This window comes from Gigantopelta aegis, chromosome 10 (genome assembly GCF_016097555.1).
Source record: "Gigantopelta aegis isolate Gae_Host chromosome 10, Gae_host_genome, whole genome shotgun sequence".
NCBI classification, from domain to species: Eukaryota; Metazoa; Mollusca; class Gastropoda; order Neomphalida; family Peltospiridae; genus Gigantopelta; species Gigantopelta aegis.
The window spans coordinates 63,174,214-63,196,498 of NC_054708.1; the positions used below are offsets into that span (position 1 = coordinate 63,174,214).

The 22,285-nt window shown below is 36.7% G+C and overlaps 1 protein-coding gene across 5 annotated transcripts in view; it reads left to right on the forward strand.

Annotated features, from left to right (window-relative positions):
- The window catches only part of LOC121383342 (ras GTPase-activating protein nGAP-like), a 222,678-nt gene that overhangs the window by 61,198 nt on the left and 139,195 nt on the right, over positions 1–22,285 (forward strand). For all 5 annotated transcript variants that reach the window (XM_041513308.1, XM_041513309.1, XM_041513310.1 and 2 more), the window contains exon 4: positions 13,575–13,634. In XM_041513308.1, the coding sequence (XP_041369242.1) occupies positions 13,575–13,634 (60 nt within the window). The remainder of the gene's footprint in view (positions 1–13,574; positions 13,635–22,285) is intronic.

The window sequence follows — 22,285 nt, forward strand, 5'->3', positions numbered from 1 at the left end:
TAACCACGACGCCACCAAGGCCGGTGTGACCAAATACAGATACTGTGTCTGTTTGTGTCAAAAGGGAACTGATGAATTGGCATGTGACTCTATAATGAATTAAATTCATATTAAATAAACATGTTATTAAGTTTCAAACCATAACCAACTTGCATTAAAAAAAATTAGTATGAAACTTCACATGGTAAATTAATCAAATGTTTTTTACAAAGTGTCATCTAAATTGCATAGGTTAAATCTTCTTTTGTGGATACAGGGATGAAAGCAACAGGTGAAACAGTCAGGGATAAGCAATTGCACGTGCAATTGGGCTAGTCTTTGGGTATTGCATTATTAATTACTAGTAACAAAGCAGATGAAATTGCTTAGCTTAACTCTTCCAACATCATACCTTCACCCCTTCATTAAAAATTATATTTAATCTATATAAATACAGTTTAATGGTCATTTGTTAAGAAACCTTTTTTATTACATAAAAAAACATGAGAGTTGGTATGGATTTAAACCTTAATGATTTTTTCCCCCATTATATAATGTACAGGTCTATGTCATTTCCTTAGTTCCATTTTGAAATAAACAGACTTTTTTTTTTTTTTTAATTTACAATTTTTACTGGTTATTCCATGTCCGGTTTATTTAACGCATTGTGCTACATGATCATGTGATTCTCAACCATAATATATGTAACAAGTGCGTCTATGCTTTTACTGTCAAACAAATATGGCAGCCATCTTGTCAGTGTCACAGAATAGTTTATAATTTTCAGTTTTGATTCCAGTTCCGGTTTAGTAAATGTCTCATGATGCACATACCAAGGTTGTGGTCTCAGATTTTGCTGTTACAAAAATGATGAGAGTTTTTTTTATTATTCATGAATCACTTAATCTCCTTGAACTAGTCTTAGGGAAGTAATGGGGAGAGAGAGTGACAGCTCCTCTTAAACGATAAAACTATTATTTTGTGGACATAATATGGTCTATCATAATTATGTGGTCTAGCTTATCATAACTGATATGGTCTAGTCTGTCTTGAAGTAGTCTATTCTATTTTAACTGATGTAATAATGATCTGGTCTAGTCTATCAAAACTATGTCATGTGGTCTACTCTGTCATAAATATATGTCCTGTGCTCTAGTCTGTCATAGCTACATATCGTGTGGTCTAGTCTGTCATAGCTACATGTCATGTGTGGCCTAGTCTGTCATAGCTACATGTCATGTGTGGCCTAGTCTGTCATAGCTACATGTCATGTGTGGTCTAGCCTGTCATAGCTACATGTCATTTGGTCTAGACTGTCATAGCTACATGTCATGTGGTCTAGTCTATCATAGCTATATGTCATGTGTGGCCTAGTCTATCATAACTGCCATGTGGTCTAGTCTGCCATAGCTACATGTCATATTGTCTAGTCTGTTATAGCTACAGGTCATGTGGTCTAGTCTGTCATAACTACATTTCATGTGATCTAGTCTGTCATAGCTACACATCATGTGCTCCAGTCTGTCATAGCTACATGTCATGTGGTCCAGTCTGTCATAACTACATGTCATGTGGCCTAGTCTGTCATAGTTACATGTTGTGTGGTCTAGTCTGTCATAACTACATTTCATGTGGTCTAGTCTGTCATAGCTACATGACATGTGGTCTAGTCTGTCATAACTACATTTCATGTGGTCTAGTCTGTCATAGCTACAGGTCATGTGGTCTAGTCTGTCATCTCTACATGTCATGTGGTCTAGTCTGTCATAATTACAGGTCATGTGGTCTAGTTAGTCATAGCTACATGGCATATGGTCTAGTCTAGAATAACTATGTCATGTGGTCTAGACTGTCACAACTATATGTCATGTGGTCTAGTCTGTCATAGCTACATGTCATATGGTCTAGTCTGTCATAATTACAGGTCATGTGATCTAGTTTGTCATAGGTACATAGCATATGGTCTAGTCTATCATAGCCACATGTCATGTGGTCTAGACTGTCACAACTGTATGTCATGTGGTCTAGTCTGTCATAGCTACATGTCATGTGGCCTAGTCTGTCATAGCTACATGTCATGTGTGGTCTAGTCTGTCACAGTTACATGTCATATGGTCTAGTCTGTCATAGCTACATGTCATGTGGTCTAGTCTGTCATAGCTACATATTATGAAATCTAGTCTGTCATAATAGTGAGGTGATTTATTTTGTGATTTAATAGCTATTTTATACACACATACTCATACACATGCATGCGTATGTGCATGCATACACATACATGATTATACATCTGTGGAGATCACACCTGGATACACACACAGATGTACTGGTATATAAATGTATCCCCAAGACCCGACAAACACTGACTTACATACATGCACACACACACACACACACACACATGTAAAGTGCCTGTCGTAAGTTTACATTTGTCAGTTAACTAGTTCTCACCCTACTCTATCAAAGAACTATTATTTCCATTGTAATATGGCCATGCAGTAATGGAAGTTGAAAGAACAGTTGAACTGGGATAAAGGTCACAGCATGGCTATTGGAGACATTAATTGGAAAGATCAAGCGGGTCTTGAATGGAGTAAACATGACACTTGTTTGTTAGTGGGATACATGGTAACTGAATTAAACACATTTGCAAGAGACCTCAAATTGACTAACCACTCCCTGGCCCAGTTAAAACCATTGTCAGACATTCAATATGGCCTTTTATTATCATGTTTATAGTTCCTTTTAACTTCTTTGATCTGGTCATTTGTAAACCTGCATTACCACACAGTATTACACACCACACTTCACCATATGATACCACATCACTCCACACCATACCATACCAGACCACACAATAATATACTGTACCACAGAAGACAGAACACCATACCACACCATATCACTCCATACCACATCAGTCTACTCCACTCCATACCATACCACACTATACCATACCATATCATACTATACCACACTATACCATACTATACCACACTACCATAACACACTATACCATACCACACTATACCATACCACACTATACCATACCATATCATATCATTGAACATACTACACCATGCCACACAACATCACTCCACAATATCATACCACACCTCTCCACACCACACCATCCCAGTACAACGTTCCACACCACACCAAATATTACCATACCCCATATCACTAAATCATACCACACAATACCACACTACATCAAAATCAAAGCATCCAACTCACTGAATCAAAACCACATGACAACATCATTAACTACTGGGATAGAATGGCATTGTAATTTTCTGTTTTTAACATTGAACCTTACACAAAATAAAGTATTGAAGATATTCTGTAAACTGAAACAAATGTATCAGACATAATAACCAGTTTACCCCTGCTTACAAAATAGCTGATGCCTTTATTACATCATCATGGCATTGTTTTATATATAAAAAATGTCAACACCTTTTTATAAGTGGAAGCAAAATAAAACAAATGCTAAGAACATCTTTTTAAGTGGTTATGGAACAAGGTATTATTTTTTATTTCCTTTTTGTCATAAAATTAATTAATATTGTTAACTTTGCATTTTGTAAAAAGCTACTGACAGTAGGCCTATATATATATAATGGCCTTTATACACCGGTGGTCTTTATATGCAGGTTCAAATAGATCCATGCAAGATACATATCTGAAGCAATATTTAACTTCTGTGAGTCAGGTCATTAAAGTCCTGAACAAATTACCCAAAATATGTAGTAAAGTAATTTAAATTCCTGTTATACTTAGGTGTGTAGATAACAGCATTTTAAAATAGGCATGCTGTGTGTTTGTAAGACCATCAAAGACAGGTATATAGATGATAGTATTTTACAATTGGCAGGCGGGGTGTGTTTTTTAAGGTCATCAGAGACAGCTGTATGGTTAATAGTATTGGCGGTCTTTGTGTTTTTAAGGTCATCCCTGGTACAGCTGTAGGAATGGGGGTGATTGGATTTAGACTACTGATATAGTGTGCAGTCAATAGGATAAACCGACAGGATGTTAGCATTTTGGAAAGACAAATTGGATCTGTAGGCTGTTTGTGTGTCATTATTTGTTGAAATGATAATGGAGCTGTGATCACCAGCATGTAGTTATGGCAACAGTACTTCACTGAAGGGGTTAGGTCACAGCAGTTCAGCAAATTTTTTGTTTTTGTTTTTTTCATTGTGGGAAATAAAATTTATGTACGTTGGAGCACTGAATTCAGAAGCGAGATGTTTTTAAAACAGAATTCTGGATGATTTTTACAAAACTGTGTATGTGGTAAAATGTTGCAACTGTAAACTGAGATACATAATATTTACAATATATTGTTTCCACAATGTTTGTGCATGAAAAAGAGAAAACTGTTTTTTTCCCAATCATTTAAGCAAAAGACAAGTCCCAGATTGGTTTATTATATTCTGGATGTTGTTACAAAGTACGGTGTTATTGTGTTTTCCTTCGCTTCTGTCACATAAAGGATTTATCGTTTTCCAGATGCAGACGGAATCTCTTCTTTTCCATCATAATTGAATTTCCACATTTATGATGTCTAACAAAATCCAGCTGTTTGTATTAATTGTAAAAGAGAGAAGGGTGTTCTTTTCTCACAAGAGTTTGTTTTCATAAGCCAACGTTTAATTCACTAAACAGAAATACGAATGAGTCATTTTGTTGCCAAGATTATATTATACATGTACTGCTAAAAAAAACTGGGGTTGAGTTGGAGTAAAACTGTATTTATAATACTAGTATACCCTCAATAAGATTGTTAATCCTCAAACATCATTGATGTTATGTGATCGGTTGAGTTAAGAGTGTTCCTATAAGCTGTATTTATATTACTGGTATACCCTCAATGAGGTTGTTAATCCTCAAACATCACTGATGTTATGTGATCCCTCATTCCTTTTGCTTACACCTGGATTTAGTTTTTCTACTAGGTGATGAGTTAGAGAGATCCTCTGGTTATGCACTTGCCCATGTGTGTTTAGTTTGTATGATATCGGAACAACACACCGTGATCAGAAGAGATGCACTTCAGTGCTTACAGAATATCCAGCCATTCACAGTACGTAACTTCGGCTCTGGAAATGATTTTTTTCATAGCTCTGATGGAAAGGTTTATCACTGCACCTTGATACACTGTAAATACATGTTGTACCTGCTTGTGTGTACATGTGCCTAGAGTGTAAACCCGGGAATGTCCATGTAGTAACTTGTGCCATGGAAATGTTTTTTTCATAGCTCTGATGGAAAGGTTTATCACTGCTCCTTTATACACGTAAATACATGTGGTACCTGCGTGTGTGTGACTGTAGAACATATAAACTCAGGGACGTCCATGTAGTAACTTCTGCCCTGAAAATGATGTTTTCATAGCTCTGGTAGCTCTGCACCTTGATACATGTAAATACATGTGGTACTTGTGTGTGTGTATGATTAGAGAGTAAACACAGGGACGTATACATTGCAATGTGCTAATTTGTGGATGTGACCGACAGTAATTGCTCCACCAGCACAGTTTCCACACCTCGGTTGCGCTTGTTAAATTTTAGGTTGTAATTGCCCAATGATTGCCCAACGGTAACATTCGCTGTGTTTACGTTTTACATCATACCGCCAGCTGCTGGGAGTTTTCAAAACGGAGAATTTTCTGTTTGAGGTGTGGAACAAGTTAACAAGTCATTTGGCAGAATTGTTTCTGGCAGAAAAAAATATCCACTTTCTAATTAAAATGCAAAACATTTCTTGGAACAGTTGTCAATGTCTGGTGTAATTTGGTGATGAGCAGATGTAAATAAATACAACAACAGAGGCCAGGAGTGTTAAAGGACTTTTTTCTATTATCCTTTGAATCTAATCAACATCTTTTATATTTGGCACTAATTGGCTGCCATATATACTGCCTTTTACATGTGTTTGTTTTTTCTAAATACAAGACATTTTTGTGAATGTTCAAAATCAAGTGTAATTTGATGACTAGTTTCCAGAAAAAGAATTTCAGTTTCTTTCATGGAATTATAATATTTACATATCACAAAACATTCTGTTGTAAACAGACCATCCAAAAAATCTACAATTGTGTGTTAATACCAGAAGCAAAAACATGAGCGGTTTGCTGTTTATCTGGCCTGTCTGAGTGTGTGCAGGCATAGCCATCTGGTACCTGGTGGAGATGCAGTTATTCCATGTTACGAGGGGGAATTTGATATATGTACCAGTGCATTCTTAGTGCTTGTTCCAGCAAAGTGGTTAATACTGTTTTCTTTGATGTGTTGGTATATTTAGAACACCTATCAAGATCAATTATTTCTGAATACTTGTTATTATTTTTTATCTCGGTCTTCCAGATGTGTTAGGAGGAAAGTAATATTCTAATCATATGGATGAGATAGTATGAAATAGTCTTGTAATAACAAGTTGATAGTCCTACAGAATCAAAGGTGTTCTTGGTAACTGAGCCATCCATAATGTAAGGAACACAGTTTGAATCTTAAAGTTATGTCACACATTACAGGTGAAATAAAAAATATTTTCAATAAAAGGTTGATATAAGAGAATAGGAAAATTCTTTAAATTCATATGTGTAATGTTTAAATGCAACAATTAATATACCAAATGTAGGAATACAAAACTAATAATAATAATAAAAGTCAACATGATGAAGTGAAACATTCTAGGAATAAAAGTCAACGTGATGAAGTGAAACATTCTAGGAATAAAAGTCAACGTGATGAAGTGAAACATTCTAGGAATAAACAGCTGTTGTTACTGCATCAGGAATAATCTAGGAATACAAGACCGGCTGAATTTCGATGCAACTACCAGCACATGTATGGGAATAGTGTATTTACAGGAATGGTAAAAATTACTTGAAATAAAAAATATAATAAAAGACCGGCTGAATTTCGATGCAACTACCAGCACATGTATGGGAATAGTGTATTTACAGGACTAAATAAAAAATATAATAAAAGACCGGCTGAATTTCGATGCACTACCAGCACATGTATGGGAATAGTGTATTTACAGGAATGGTAAAAATTACTTGAAATAAAAAATATAATAAAAGACCGGCTGAATTTCGATGCAACTACCAGCACATGTATGGGAATAGTGTATTTACAGGAATGGTAAAAATTACTTGAAATAAAAAATATAATAAAAGACCGGCTGAATTTCGATGCAACTACCAGCACATGTATGGGAATAGTGTATTTACAGGAATGGTAAAAATTACTTGAAATAAAAAATATAGTAAAAAATACAAGGAATACTTTGTTCACACTGGTGTAAAACTGAAAAATAAATATCAGTGTAATATTGATTATTACTGGAACCGTGAAAAACCATTTGAATATAAAACCAATGCACTGGAAGATTTCCGGATTATATACATTGTTAGTTATTGTATTTCTCATTACCAAACCCTTCTCGTAAGATGGAGGAGCTTTGGGAACAAGTGAGGAAGAGCTAGGTAGATACTAGAGGAGATACAGATAGACCAGGAGGGTGATAACATCGAAACTGTATGTCACGAAAAGTGTGTTTCCTGCTTCAAGGATCGTGGCAACTGGCAGTTTGAGTAAAAGAACTGCAGAATGGTTTTGCGTGTTGCAGTAGCTGGATTATTCACCTCAAGAACAATAGTGTACATGTAAACACAGTCCAGTGAGTGTTACAGGGAGAAACTCACTCTGTTAATACATACTACCAACATTTTATTACATGCGTGCACTTCAGTATTTGCACCGAGTGCATGGTAATTAATGAGTGCAAGTTATGGATGGTATTTGTGAAGTTATGGACGGTATTTGTGAATATATCTGGTGAATTGTTTTGAGTATTGCTGCCAGTCTATATTGTGGATATTACCTACCGGTAGCTGTTTTGGAATTACCTTGCAAAGATGTTTTCTAGAACTAAGAAATACGATGTCGGTGAGTTGAGCATTTTCATGAGATTTTAGTTGTTATTATTATTATAACATACATGTAATATTTTTTTTTATCTACATCTGGTTTTCGTAGCCCAGTGGTAAAACGCTGTCTGATGTGCAGTCAGTCTAATATCAATCCCCATTGGTGGGCCCATTAGGCTATTTCTCGTTTCAGCCATAACTGGTATATTAAAGGTCGTGGTTTGTGCTATCCTGTCTGGGATGGTGTATATAAATGATCCCTTGCTACTAATTGAAAAATATAGTGGGTTTCATCTTTAGGCTTATATGTTGGAATTACCAAATGTTTACTGATGATTAATGAATTAATTTGATCTAGTGGTGTCCTTCAACAAAACAAACTTTTTCAAACATCAGTTTTTCTTACCTTTTGTCTGTTCTCAGTTTCTGATCTCTGTGTCAGTCAGTTCACTTGTATTAAGAAAGATGTTTTATAAAATACATACAACGAGCAAATTATGAAAAACTCAGCCCATCCTAAAACCAGTTTCGTACGGTACTTTAATTTGCCTACATGATTACACAAATGCTGTATTAAAATAGAATGTGGCTTTAGAAAAAGCTTTAGCGGTGTAGTGGTTAAGCCATCAGACTTAAAACTGGTAGGTACTGGGTTCCCATCCCGGTACTGGCTTCATTCCAGAGCAAGTTTAACGACTCACTGGGTAGGTGTAATGCCACTATACACCGACATCTCTCTCACTAACCACTAACCCACTGTCCTGGACAGAAGTCCAGATAGCTGAGGTGTGTACTCAGGACAGCGTGCTTGAACCGTAATTGAATATAAGCACATAAAAGAGCGAGGCAGTATACTGTATATACCATTCGGTATCGGTTATCATGTTAATACTGATTTACTGTACCAAGCAAATTTCAAAATGTCGAAACTTGGGTATTAAAAAATATCCGCCATTTAGTAAAGCACTATCATTATATCTGATGAATGCAAAATAGCTGAATAGAAGAGAGATGAAGGCCTTGTGTATGGAATTTTATTTTATTTAGATGAAATTAGCATGCATTTAAACCTAAGTATACTGAAAATATCGCTGGATATCAGTATCAGTGTTTTATCAATACCAAGTACCATATCGATACTGAGGTAAATCGCCTCAGAAATACTAATACCGATTACCAATACTGAAATTTCAATACTGCCCAGCTCTAGCACATAAATAAATATAACTAAAATGGAATATAGTTCAGTGTAAGTGCTTCTGTGTGAGATGAGGCAGGTCATAGGATCAATCACCCTCACCGGACCAACTGGGTTATAGTCTTGCTACTGGTCTTGGTATGTGCTGTCCTGTTTTTGAAAAGGTGTCTACAGAACACTCCATCTTTGTTTGATACCAGGGGCCTAATTCACAAAGCTCTCATAAGCAAGATCACATCGTCCTAGCAAGTCTTTCTGTACTGTGTGCTTGGCAAGATCACATCGTCCTAGCAAGTCTTTCTGTACTGTGTGCTTGGCAAGATCACATCGTCCTAGCAAGTCTTTCTGTACTGTGTGCTTGGCAAGATCACATCATCCTAGCAAGTCTTTCTGTACTGTGTGCTTGGCAAGATCACATCATCCTAGCAAGTCTTTCTGTACTGTGTGCTTGGCAAGATCACATCGTCCTAGCAAGTCTTTCTGTACTGTGTGCTTGGCAAGATCACATCGTCCTAGCAAGTCTTTCTGTACTGTGTGCTTGGCAAGATCACATCGTCCTAGCAAGTCTTTCTGTACTGTGTGCTTGGCAAGATCGCAAAGTTGTGAAAGTTTAGTGAATATGAATTTGGTCCCTGATAAAAAAAAAATCATTGTTGTTTGTTTGTTTGTTTGTTTGTTCGTTCGTTCATTCATAATACACTTTTTGCTGCTAATGGGTAAGAGTAAGCTGTAAAGCTGTAAGAACATAACACTTTACCATCGCATGCCCAGGAGAACATACTTGAACCTCAGATGGATAAAGTAATTTATATATTCATTTGCCTTCTTTATTCTAATGAAGAATGTAGCTCTGTATAGAATGCAGTTGGCCATAGGATTGACCCATTTCAGTCCCATTGGCTTATTTCCCATTCCAACTTTAAAACTATATGACTACATAGTACATGTAAATGAAATAGTAAGTTAACATGTGCATGTAAACAAAATACTTTGGTTTTGGTGGAAGGAATAGCATATGTGGTGGGAGAAGGTTTTTTCTTTAATAATAAAGACTGGCCTCGGTGTGTCGTGGTTAAGTTATCGGACATAAGTGCTGGTAGGTACAGGGTTCGCAGCCTGGTACCGGCTCCTACCCTGAGCGAGTTTTAATGACTTTATGGGTAGGTGTAATGCCACTGCACTCTCTTCTCTCTCACTAACCACAAACAACTAACTCACTGTTCTGGACAGACAGCCCAGATAGCTAAGGTGTGTGCCTAGGACAGCGTGCTTGAACCTTAATTGGATATAAGCACGAAAATAAGTTGAAATGAAATGAAATAATAATAAAACAATTACAAATGCTAGTTGCCCTTTTGCTTGCCACCTAATAACCACACTGTATATACATGTAAATGTGAATTAGATATTCCTTTCCAAGTCTGTCTTCTCGGCTATCGTGTTTATCACATGTATACCACAGGGTGTACTAAACCCAGCTCACCGTGTATCAGTGCACTGACAGGAAGCGCAGACTGTCTTCTCCATTTGGTTCACACCCACGATAACAGGTACTCTGATTACCGGCAATAAAACGGAATGGTTTACAGGTAGTAGTGTCTTAATCAGATGATAGGTTATTATAGACCATCAGTTTTCTTGTTTGATTAATAATTGATTAAACATATATATATATCGGGTTTTGGAGACGTAAATCTGTGTGTTTTAATTATAATGTTTGTCTTGTCTTTATGAAGTAAAAAGTTAAAGTTTATTTTGTTTAATGACACTGCAGGAACACACTGATTAATTAATCATCGGCTATTGGATGTCAAACATTTGGTAATTCTGACTCGTAGTCATCAGAGGAAACCTGCTACATTTTTCCTAACATGGCAAGGGATCTTTTATAGACAGGAAAGCACATACTGCGGCCTTTGACCAGTTGTGGTGTACTGGTTGGAACGAGAAAAAAAACAATCAGTTGAATGGATCCACTGAGGTTGTTCGATCCTGTGATGCACTTTCCCACAGATTATGAAGTAGAAAGGCGAGATATAGGTCTTACTTTTCCAATGGCGGTAGTGGTGACGGCATCAACTTTGCGTTAAAGTTTATCATTAAAGTTTTGCATTTAGATCAGTTTCTTGCAAACTATACATTCTAGGTGAGTGAAACTTGGTTTATAGTTGCACCTACAGATGTTTATCACAGTGCACCAAACACATTTATGGTAAGCAAGACTAATAGAAGCTATCGATTGATTCTTTTTCTTGCCCATTTAATTACAGTAACAAAACATTAAGTTTGTAGGCTACGTACGGTTTGTTTATTGTAGAACGATTTGTAAACATTTCACCTACAAACAATGAAACTCATTTAATCATACACTGAAAAATATAGTCCAACTTATGCAACGACAAAAATCCAACAGCTTAACAATAAATATGAATTTGAAAATATTAATTTGTTTAAATATTTTTAAAACAATGATACGTGAAATGGGAAACAGAATTTTGAAAATCATGAGTTATGACGTCAGTCATCATAAAGCACGAGTTATGATGTCACGTGTATGCAGAAATCGTCTAGCCCTGAGGTCAGACAGATTTTTCTAGCACCGTGCAAAAGCTGGGTAGGAAAATCAATTCCACAAAGCATTTTAACTACATGTGTTAAATTGTTTTTGGCTGTTTGCTTCATTTGACTGAAGTAACGTGCTCTAAGTTTGTTAAATCGTTACCAGTGAAGAGACAAGCCAAAATGGTGGCAGAAGGGTCTCAAACCTGTGTTTTCATGCATCCACATTATGGAGACATCAACAGTGTTATTGGCAGTGAAACCCACAGTACTGACATTCAATTCCACATTACATCTGTGTAATTTATACAGGTATAACTACTCTAACAGTGACAAAATCTGGTCTCAAATATTATGTGTTCCCTTATTTCTTTCCATCATTGTATATGTAGGAGTTTTCGTCATTCATGATTTTTTGTGTATTGTCTGTGGCATTCCTGAAAGTTTCTTTTTCTCTTGTTTTGTAATTAGACATCAAAGTGTTAGTCAATTTTTTTAAATTTCTAATAATTTCTAATTTTAAAGTAACATATTACTTAAAGTTATGTCAGACATCTGTGATTCAAATAAAACATTTTTATTGCAGACTCAGTCTGTTTAGGTAATCTGTATTCTTAAAAATGTTTGATTCAGTCTGTGCTGAATATTTGTTATAACTATTGTTTGCAATTGCTGCATTCATGTCCTGTATGTGAATTATGATCAGTGAACTAGAGTACTGATATAAATATGATCATAGGTTTCCAGCACTTACTGAAGCTTATTCTTTACAGAACAAGGACCAATTTGACAAAACTTAAAATTAGTTTTAAACATTCACATAAATCTATGACTAAGCCACAATGCTTATTACTACTAATAATATGATTAATACCATTTGAAGTACACATATTTCATGTTCTTTCATCCTTCTAATGCTCCAACCTTAGTAATGATGTAATTTTCTGCATCAAATAGATGCCAAATACCTGTAAATTTACAACAGGTGACACTGCTAGTCACAAACCACAATTTATGATGTTTTGTGAAATTGGCTCCAGAGCTGTATTACTTTCAGTGCTATCACTCGATTACATTCGAGCAATAATAAATGTTCAGACATAGAAGGTACTGTAGAAACAGAATTGTTTGCTCATGACTGATTAAAATATCTCAAACAAACACTGGTACCAATTTGTTAAAATAAAATAACTAATAGTTCAGTAGCAAAATTAATTTCACCGACTCTTTAGAACTAGTAATAATCAAACACTGTTACAATATAAACACTGAGTTACAGTATAAACACTGAGTTACAGTATAAACACTGAGTTACAGTATGAACACTCAGTTACAGTATAAACACTCAGTTACAGTACGAACACTCAGTTACAGTACGAACACTCAATTACAGTACGAACACTCAGTTACAGTATGAACACTCAGTTACAGTATGAACACTCAGTTACGGTATAAACACTCAGTTACAGTATTTCAAAGTATAATAACATGCATTATTTACAGGCTTTCTTTACCCAGAAACACCAAGACATATCCCACTAAAAAGAAAAAAACTAAAAATTTCATCCATAAAAAAGGGATTTTTTGAAACTTCATACCATCATTGTATTTTATTTCCACTTAATTTTGTGCTAAAACAACAGGATAAAGGCCATGGTATGTGCTTTCCTGTCTGTGGGAATGTGTATATAAAAGATCCCTTGCTGCATTAGGAAAAATGTAGCAGGTTTCCTCTGATGACTACAAGTCATAATTACCACATGTTTGACATCCAATAGCCGATGATTAATTAATCAATGTAATCTAGTGGTGTTAAACAAAACAAACTTTATTTTGATGTACATTTACTTTGATCATGTTAACAATGTTTAACATCTCTTCTTTTTGTTTCAGCATCTGCTGAGAGTTTCTTCAAAACGCGAACGATGGAGATACGCAATGAGAGTCTTCCAGGTAAGGAAATTTTTACAACAACTATTATTTCAACTCATTTTCGTGCTTATATCCAATTAAGGTTCAAGCACGCTGTCCTGGGCACACACCTCAGCTATCTGGGCTGTCTGTCCAGGACAGTGGGTTAGTTGTTAGTTGGTTAGTGGTTAGTGAGAGAAAAGAGGGTGTAGTGACTTTACACCTACCCATTGAGCCCTTAAGAACTCGCTCTGGATGAGAGCCAGTACCAGACTGCAGACCCTGTACCTACCAGACTGTAGTCCGATGCTTCAAGCAAAACTGTAGTGGGACATGGCTCAGGGTTCTGTTTGACCAAATCAGTTCCCATTGCCAGTAATGTTAACATTTTCTAATAAAGGTGATATAAGCATAAATAGCAAAACACTCAGGCAGTATATACATATTAAAAGTGTTTGTTTGTTTCTTTCTTTTCTTTAACGACACCACTGGAGCACATTGATTAATTGATCATCGGCTATTGGATGTTAAATATTTGATAATTTCGACATATAGTCTTAGAGAGGAAACCTGCTATATTTTTTCATCAGTAGAAAGGGATCTTTTATATGCACCATCCCATAGACAGGATAGCACATAACACAGCCTTTGATATACGAGTCGTGGTGCACTGGCTGGAACGAGAAATAGGTATTAAAGGCATTGCACCTTACAATAAGTTAATTGTAAGAAAATAGGGTGTCACATGATAATGATATTCAGGAGACTTAAAAACATTTTATTAGCTATCCTTATTTTTTCCACAAAAAAATTGTACTTCCATTTTTTTATTTTATTGTAACCCATACTGGTTTCAACCTCTATACTACATAACAACATTTATTGTATACTGCTGGGCCACATTTGACAAAGTGATCTCAGCACTAAGATCACTGCTACCCTGTGCTGTTAAGGTGATGTTTTTTGTAAACTGTAGATGATGTGTTAAATTTTGGAGTTTTCTTTTATTATAACAAATGGAAAGGAAAGGAAATGTTTTATTTAACGACACACTCAACACATTTTATTTACAGTTATATGGCGTTGGACATATGGTTAAGGACCACACAAATATTGAGAGAGGAAACCCGCTGTCGCCACTTCATAGGCTACTCTTTTCGATTAGCGGCAAGAGATTGTTTATATGCACCATCCCACAGACAGGATAGTACATACCACAGCCTTTGTTACACCAGTTGTGGAGCACTGGCTGGAACGAGAAATGGCCCAATGAGCCCACTAATGGGAATCGATCCTAGATCGATCACACATCAGGCAAGCGCTGTACTACTGAGCTACATTAATTAATTAATCAACTATTGGATGTCAAACATTTGTTGAATCTGACATGCACATGTAGTCTTGAGAGGAAACCTACTACATTTTCCCATTAGCAGCATGAGATCTTTTATATGCACTTTACCACATACAGGACAGCACCTACCATGGGATTTACCATCATGGAACACTGGTTGAGTCTACAAGGAGGTTCAATGCTATATGATGAAGCACCTTAGACGAACACTCTACTGACTAAGCTAGATAGACTCCCCCTTCCCCCAGTTGGTATTATTACATTTGTATATTATTGTTAAACATACAGGCTGGAATAGAGAAAAGCCTATTTTAGGGAGTTGGGTGGGGGCTGTTATTATTGTTACCAGTATATATATTATACATGCATTCACAGGTACAGTCAAACCTGCTCTAGCAGCCACCTGTACTAAGTCAACTAATATAGCATAAATTGACCTGTATTAAACAACCACCTGTCTTAAAACGCTACTTTTTGATACTCCCTTTGGTGGTTACTTAAATCAGGTTTGACTGTATATGGTATTAAAAACAGCTGTGCCTAATTCAGGTACTAACTAGTTATACATAGACATCATATCATGTATTACATATATGTAATGTTTCTACAATACATAAGCTATAATAACACAATAAACATTATTAATGTTTATTGTTTTAATTAATTGAAACGTCTTCCCATTGATAAGGAAATGACTCATGATCCTGATTTGTCCACGGTTATCGTGTGACCACTGACCTCAAGCCATGGTGACACATGGTCAGTCTGTATCCGGTGACATGTTACGCACTTGACAACATAATCTCCACACCCATGTTATATGTACACCCTGTAGCCATATTATTACAACCACTTTTGTAACTGAATGTCTTGTCCTATTTCCGTGTCCAGTTTCACCCTCTGTGTCTTTGCCCATTCGTTTGCTGACACTTGTGTGTTCTACTTTGTTAAACAAATTGTTTTCTCTCAAGATCAAATTTGTACAAGTTTGTTTTTTTGGGTTTTTTAAACAAACTTTCTTCCCATGGCCCAGTTCATGCCTGTGTTTAGTAGGCTTGGTTGAAAGTGGGTTTTTTCTGGCTGTCAGTGTAAGGCAAACAGAGTTATGTCCCTTCACTTGCGAGAGCTGTTGGTTGGGCCAGTGAGTTAGTCAACACAATAGCACTTATCTGACAATGGGGGGAATGTGACCACTGGTTTGTTTGATCGGACACACGCCAGGTGTGGGCAATATTCTTTGTTACACATGGCTCTGAAATCTCGATGGATTTAACACTGGTTCGTTATCAATATTGTGCCGAATATTACTGCAATAACTGATAACTGGGTAAGTATGACATATAAATTCATGTATGTAGGCTATGGTATACATTTCTCTTGGGCTGTTTATGATAATTGTCTTATGTTCCTCATTGGTATCAAGTTCTTATCGGTGTTTTCACACATGGCGTAATAATTCTATATTAGTAGATTTTTATGGACTGAGATGTAGCTCATTGATCAAGTCTCGGCCTGGTGTGTGAGAGGTCGAAGGATCAATTCCCTTAGAAGACTTGTTGGGTTTTATTCTCACTTCTACCAGTGTGTTACAACTGATGTGTGTGCTGTCCTGTCTATGGGGGGGGGGAGGCGAGATTTAGCTCACTCGGTTGAGTGCTTGCTTGTGGTGCTTGAGGTGCTTGTGTCGTAGGATCGAACCACCTCAATGGATCCATTCAGCCGATTGTTTTGGGTTTTTTCATTCCAAACAGTGCACCACAATGGGACAAAGGCCATGGTATGTGTTTTCCTGTCTGTGGGAAAGTGCATATAAAAAATCCCTTGATGCATTAGAAAAAATGTAGCGCGTTTCCTCTGATGACTACGAGTCAGAATCACCAAATGTTTGACATCCAATAGCCGATGATTAATTAATCAGTGTGCTCTAGTGGTGTTGTTAAACAAAACAAACTTCTTCTCTCTGTGGGGAAGTACATGTGAACTACCTCTTGCTTCTATTTTATTCTGGTGGTGGTGTGGACATGTACAGGTATCGTCAAAACAACAAGCCTCCCCCTGGTCATACCTGGTATAAATGGACTGCTGTGAATGGGGAGTAGGGGGTCTTTAAAGAGGAATCTGGGCACAGTAATATAGGTTCCTCTTCAGCTAGACAAAAAGGGCACCTCTAAAGTAAAATGACACTTTTTCTTGTGTTTTTTTCTGGGATGACCCTTTTCCTGCTAGGTTTGGATCTTTTGCTATGTATACTTAAATATAACTAAAATATTCTCACTCACTAGAAAGACATGACATCTTTCCTAAGTTGGGGTCGGGATGTAGCTCAGTGGTACAGCGCTCGCTCGATTTGCGCTCGGTCTGGGATCGATCCCCGTCGGTGGGCCCATTGGGCTATTTCTCGTCACAGCCAGTGCACCACGACTGGTATATCAAAGGCCATGGTATGTGCTATCCTGTCTGTGGGATGGTGCATATAAAAGATCCCTTGCTGCTAATCGGAAAGAGTAGCCCATGAAGTGGTGACAGCTGGTTTCCTCTCAATATCTGTGTGGTCCTTAACCATATATCTGATGCCATATAACCGTAATTAAAATGTGTTGAGTGCGTTGTAAAATAAAACATTTCTTTCTTTCTTTCTTTCTTTGTTTCCTAAGTTTGTAACATTTTCAGTATATCATGATTGGTTTTGGAGCACTTCTTGCATCAAGATGAAACGATATGGATGTGCATGTATGCTTTATCTTGTAACAAGAAATAAGAAAGAAATGTTTTATTTAATGATGCACTCAACACATTTTAACTATGGTTGTATGGAGTACGGGCTTTTCTAACAATACCACAAGTGAGCCTGGCATTCCCAGCTGACAAGATTGTAAGTCTGATCCAAAAACTGATAGGCAATGACAAACGTGACATGATTGATGACTACATAACTGTTTGTTTGGAGACACAAGGACTGGTATGTGGAGACTAGATGATAAGAAATAGGAAGTTGGTGGACATAGTCTTGTGAGGTGAAAAAGCAATGGGTACAGATGAGGAAAGTTAAGAAAGTTAAGATAAGATAAGATAAAATTTATTGCATTTAAACATTTCACATGTGAACAGGGTGTACAAAATAACATCAAAAAGTTGCAATAGCTACAAACAATTAAGGACTATAGTTTTATATACATATATACATATACATGTATGTCACTACTACAATGTAAGTTAGGTAACTTGTTTTTTTTAGATCTCTGCAGTAAATCCGCAACCAGCCTTGTTTGTATTACATATTTTATATAATACATACCTAGACCTAATTTATTATATTTGGTTAGAAAACTATGCATATGCATAACAACACATGTACATGTCTGTGGGTGTCTATGTATGTGAGACCAATATTTAATAGTACAGTGGAATTCCACTAAACCAGACCAGTAAAAAATCTGGTTTTAAGGGATATTCAGTTTAGAGAGATTCTGTTATCTACTGATATTAAAAAATGGACTGAAAAACATCTGGTTTTGAGGGAATTCCGGTTTGGAGAATTTTCACTGTATATATCTAGCTGTTTACGTGTTATCAGCAGCTTACTAAGTTACACGAAACATTTATCAATTGTAAGTGGATTATGGCAGTGTGAAATGATTATTCAGCATGTTGCCACATGTCGGTGTGTTTACACATGTCCAGCATGCAGTTATTGATCATGTTTAACCTTGTAGATGCTAGTATTAAGATGTCAAAGCAACACGGCACCAGTTACAAGATCTATTCAAGTAGCAAAACAACACTCGGTACAAGATATATGCAACTTAATATATATACAACATGGAGAAATTCACACACGTATCTTTGTTAGGGTTCAGTTTTAAAAGAACAGTAGTTATCATTTTACAATAACATAGACTAATTAAATAAGAGAATGTGTTGTACATGTATGCAAGTCACTATGATCATTTATTTGTTATCTAATATATACGCATTTAAAAAAAATTATGTTAATGATGGCAAACACTTCACCCATCATAATTGATACAATGCTAATGTTAGTTTTATCAAATTAAAAGAACCTCTGCATCAAGGGCTTTCAATCCGAACTTGCTATATCCAGGGGTATAGACTGGAGGTTGAGGTTCAAACACTGCCCTTTCCCCATTTAGACTAAAACATTTTTTTGACAGTGCAATATTAGGCTATTCATAAAAGTATCCAGGGAAAATGGTCCCATAGATTGATATTCTAACCCCCTTCCCCCACTCCCCCCCCCCCCCCCCCCCACCCCCCCCCCCCCCCCCCGATCCAGACCAAACTGCTGCCTTCAGTGATCTAGTTTCAACCTCCAGTGTATAGTTCATACACCATATACAAAATACACATATTATTAATTTATTGCAAATAGATATTACTCCATAATGTGTATTTGATGGTCCACCTTAAACTTTAACCCAACTGCCTGATTTAGTACAGTGCAACCTATAGCACACATGACATACCTTAATATTTACAGCATCATTTATTTTCAACCTCAAGATTAATACACAGTGCTCAGCACAGGATGTCTGCATATCTTTTTTAAAGGTTAAAGAAATGTAACATGCCCATTGACTGAATTTTCAGTATGAATGTGTGGAGTGACCTTTAATTATCAGCTATTTGACCTAAATATCTGCCATACAAATGTACCTCCACAACTTGTTTCATACACAAATATCAATGGCTTGGTTCTTTTTTTTAACCTTATAATCTTTAGGCCACTGTTAAAAACTATTTTGTTTCCTGTAAGTGTTATCTGGCCCACAATTGGATTGTCAGTAACTTTTTCATATAAGTTATTTTTGAGGGGGTTGAAGCGAGAAGGAAGAAACATGGAATTGTGACAAGACCGCAGTGTAGTTCAGGTTATTTTACTGATTGAGTAAACATTCCAATAAGCATTGGAGTAGTTTACGAGATAAAGTTCTTGCCTGATGTGCAGTCAGTCTAAGATCAATCCCTGTCGGTGGGCCCGTTAAGACTATTTCTCATTCCAGCCAGTGCTCCACAACTGGTGTAACAAAGGCTGTGGTATATGCTATCCTGTCTGTGGGATGATGAATATAAAAGATCTCTTGCCGCTAATTGAAAAGAGTGGCCAGTTGAATGGTGGCGGTGGGTTTCCTCCCTTATTATATGTGTGGTCCTCAACCATATGTGTGATACCATATGACCAATATTGAAGTGTGTTGAGTGCATAAGTAAAAGATTTTTTTTTTTCCTTTTTTTTTTTTTCTTTGTTGGTTCCATTGGGTGTTTACCATCCCAGCCAGTGTCTCACAACTTATGTATTAAAGGCAGTGTTATGTGATGTCATGTCTGTTGGAAAGTACATGTAATATTAACAGATCCCTTTTTGCTGTTTGAAAGCAGTAGTTTATGTGGCAGTAATAGATGTCGTCATTCACTATCTGGGCGGGACGTCGCCCAGTGGTAAAGCGCTCGCTCGATGCGTGGTTGGTCTGGGATCGATCCATGTCGATGGGCCCATTGAGCTATTTCTCGTTCCAGCCAGTGCACCATGACTGGTATATCAAAGGCCATGGTATGTACTACCCTGTCTGTGGGATGGTGCATATAAAAGATCCCTTGCTGCTAATCAAAAAGTGTAGCCCATGAAGTAGTGACAGTGGGTTTCCTCTCTCAATATCTGTATGGTCTTTAACCATATGTCTGACGCCATATAACCATAAATAAAATGTGTTGAGTGCGTCGTTAAATAAACCATTTCCTTCTTCTTCCTTCATTCACTATCTAGATGACTGTCACAGTAACATATTAAATTTCAAATTACCTTCATTTAAAAATGTCCTGATTTTATTGATCATTAAAGAGATATTGTCTTTTTTAATATGCTACAGGTGCCAGTGTATGGTGGGGGGGGGGGGGGGGGGGGTGTCTTATAAACTAAGCCATGCATGGCTATGGTACAGGTTTTTTCTTTAGAATCCCAGTTAAATTTGTGTACATGTATTACTATATTAATTACTACAGATATGGTAAAGCACTTGAATCATATACAGTAAAATATATAATTGACTAATGGCTGAGTTGCCTGTATTTGTATTGTAAAACGTATTCCAATACTTCTACAGGATAAAATGAACTACAAATCCTCTTATATTCTGTTCACTTGATTTCCTCCTTTGAGCCCCATGAAGTGTTAAGACCGAATGAATGCTTTATTCTGTGCGAGGCTTGCTGTGACTGATTTGTCTGTGATCTGTAATCTATCAACTCCCCAGTCAGGCATGACTTTTTACTGACTCAACCAGTCGCTACAAGAAATATGTGACCTGTTAGAGAATTCTCTTTGAGCTTTAGTGGTTTCACAACACAGTTGTAAATATTCCATTGTAGTTATTGTAAAACAATCCCAGCCCCACACTGCTAGATTCCTCTATGGTGTTATAACAGTAAATGAAATCCCCAAGAGTGCCATCTTTTGGATTGTGTTCATAATTCATGGCATTGTTTCGTGTCTGTTAAGGAAATTAACAAGACAAATAAAAAAGAGAAAAATAAAGAAAAGCACTCAACACATTTCAGTTATGGCTATTTGGTAATGGACATAAAGTTGAAAACTAAGGACATAATTAACGAGAAAACCTGTGTTGCCTCTTCATGGGTTACACTTTGTGATTAGCAGCAAGGAATCTTTTAAAAGCTCCAACCCATAGATGGGATAGTACATACCATGCCTCACTGCCGCAGAATTAGCCACTGGCAATGTCCGAGACTGAATCCGAGGTGGGCGTGCTTGTTCCTTCAGGATATGGGCACGTTAAGATAGTTACACCAATCGTGGACATTGACTGGAACAATAAATATCGCCCAGTGGGCCCACCGACAGGGATCGATCCTAGACTGATCAACATCAGGTGAATGCTTTACCACTAGGCTATGTCTCATTTATTAAAAAACAAACAAAAAAAAGGAATTTCTGTTGAACAACACATAAAGTACTTGGATACCTAATTAGTGGTTGTTAAGAATCACATGATCTTTGCTTTAAAATGTGAAGAAAAAAAAAAGAAAAAAAAGAAAATTACTGCTGACACATGTGTTACTATTTTGAGCCACAGCTTACAAGTGATATCACTAAAATATCACAGACAGTACACACCACAGCTTCACTTGAAGAACTGGTTGGAATGGGAAAAATGCTTGATTAGTCTGTTGAGTGGGTTTGATCCAACAGTCTCTCATAACACAGGCAAAACATGCTCTTCCACTGAAAGGGCAGGATGTAGCTTAGCAGGATGGAGCACTTGCCTCGGATGCTATATGGCTTGCAAGATTGATGTCCTTCGAT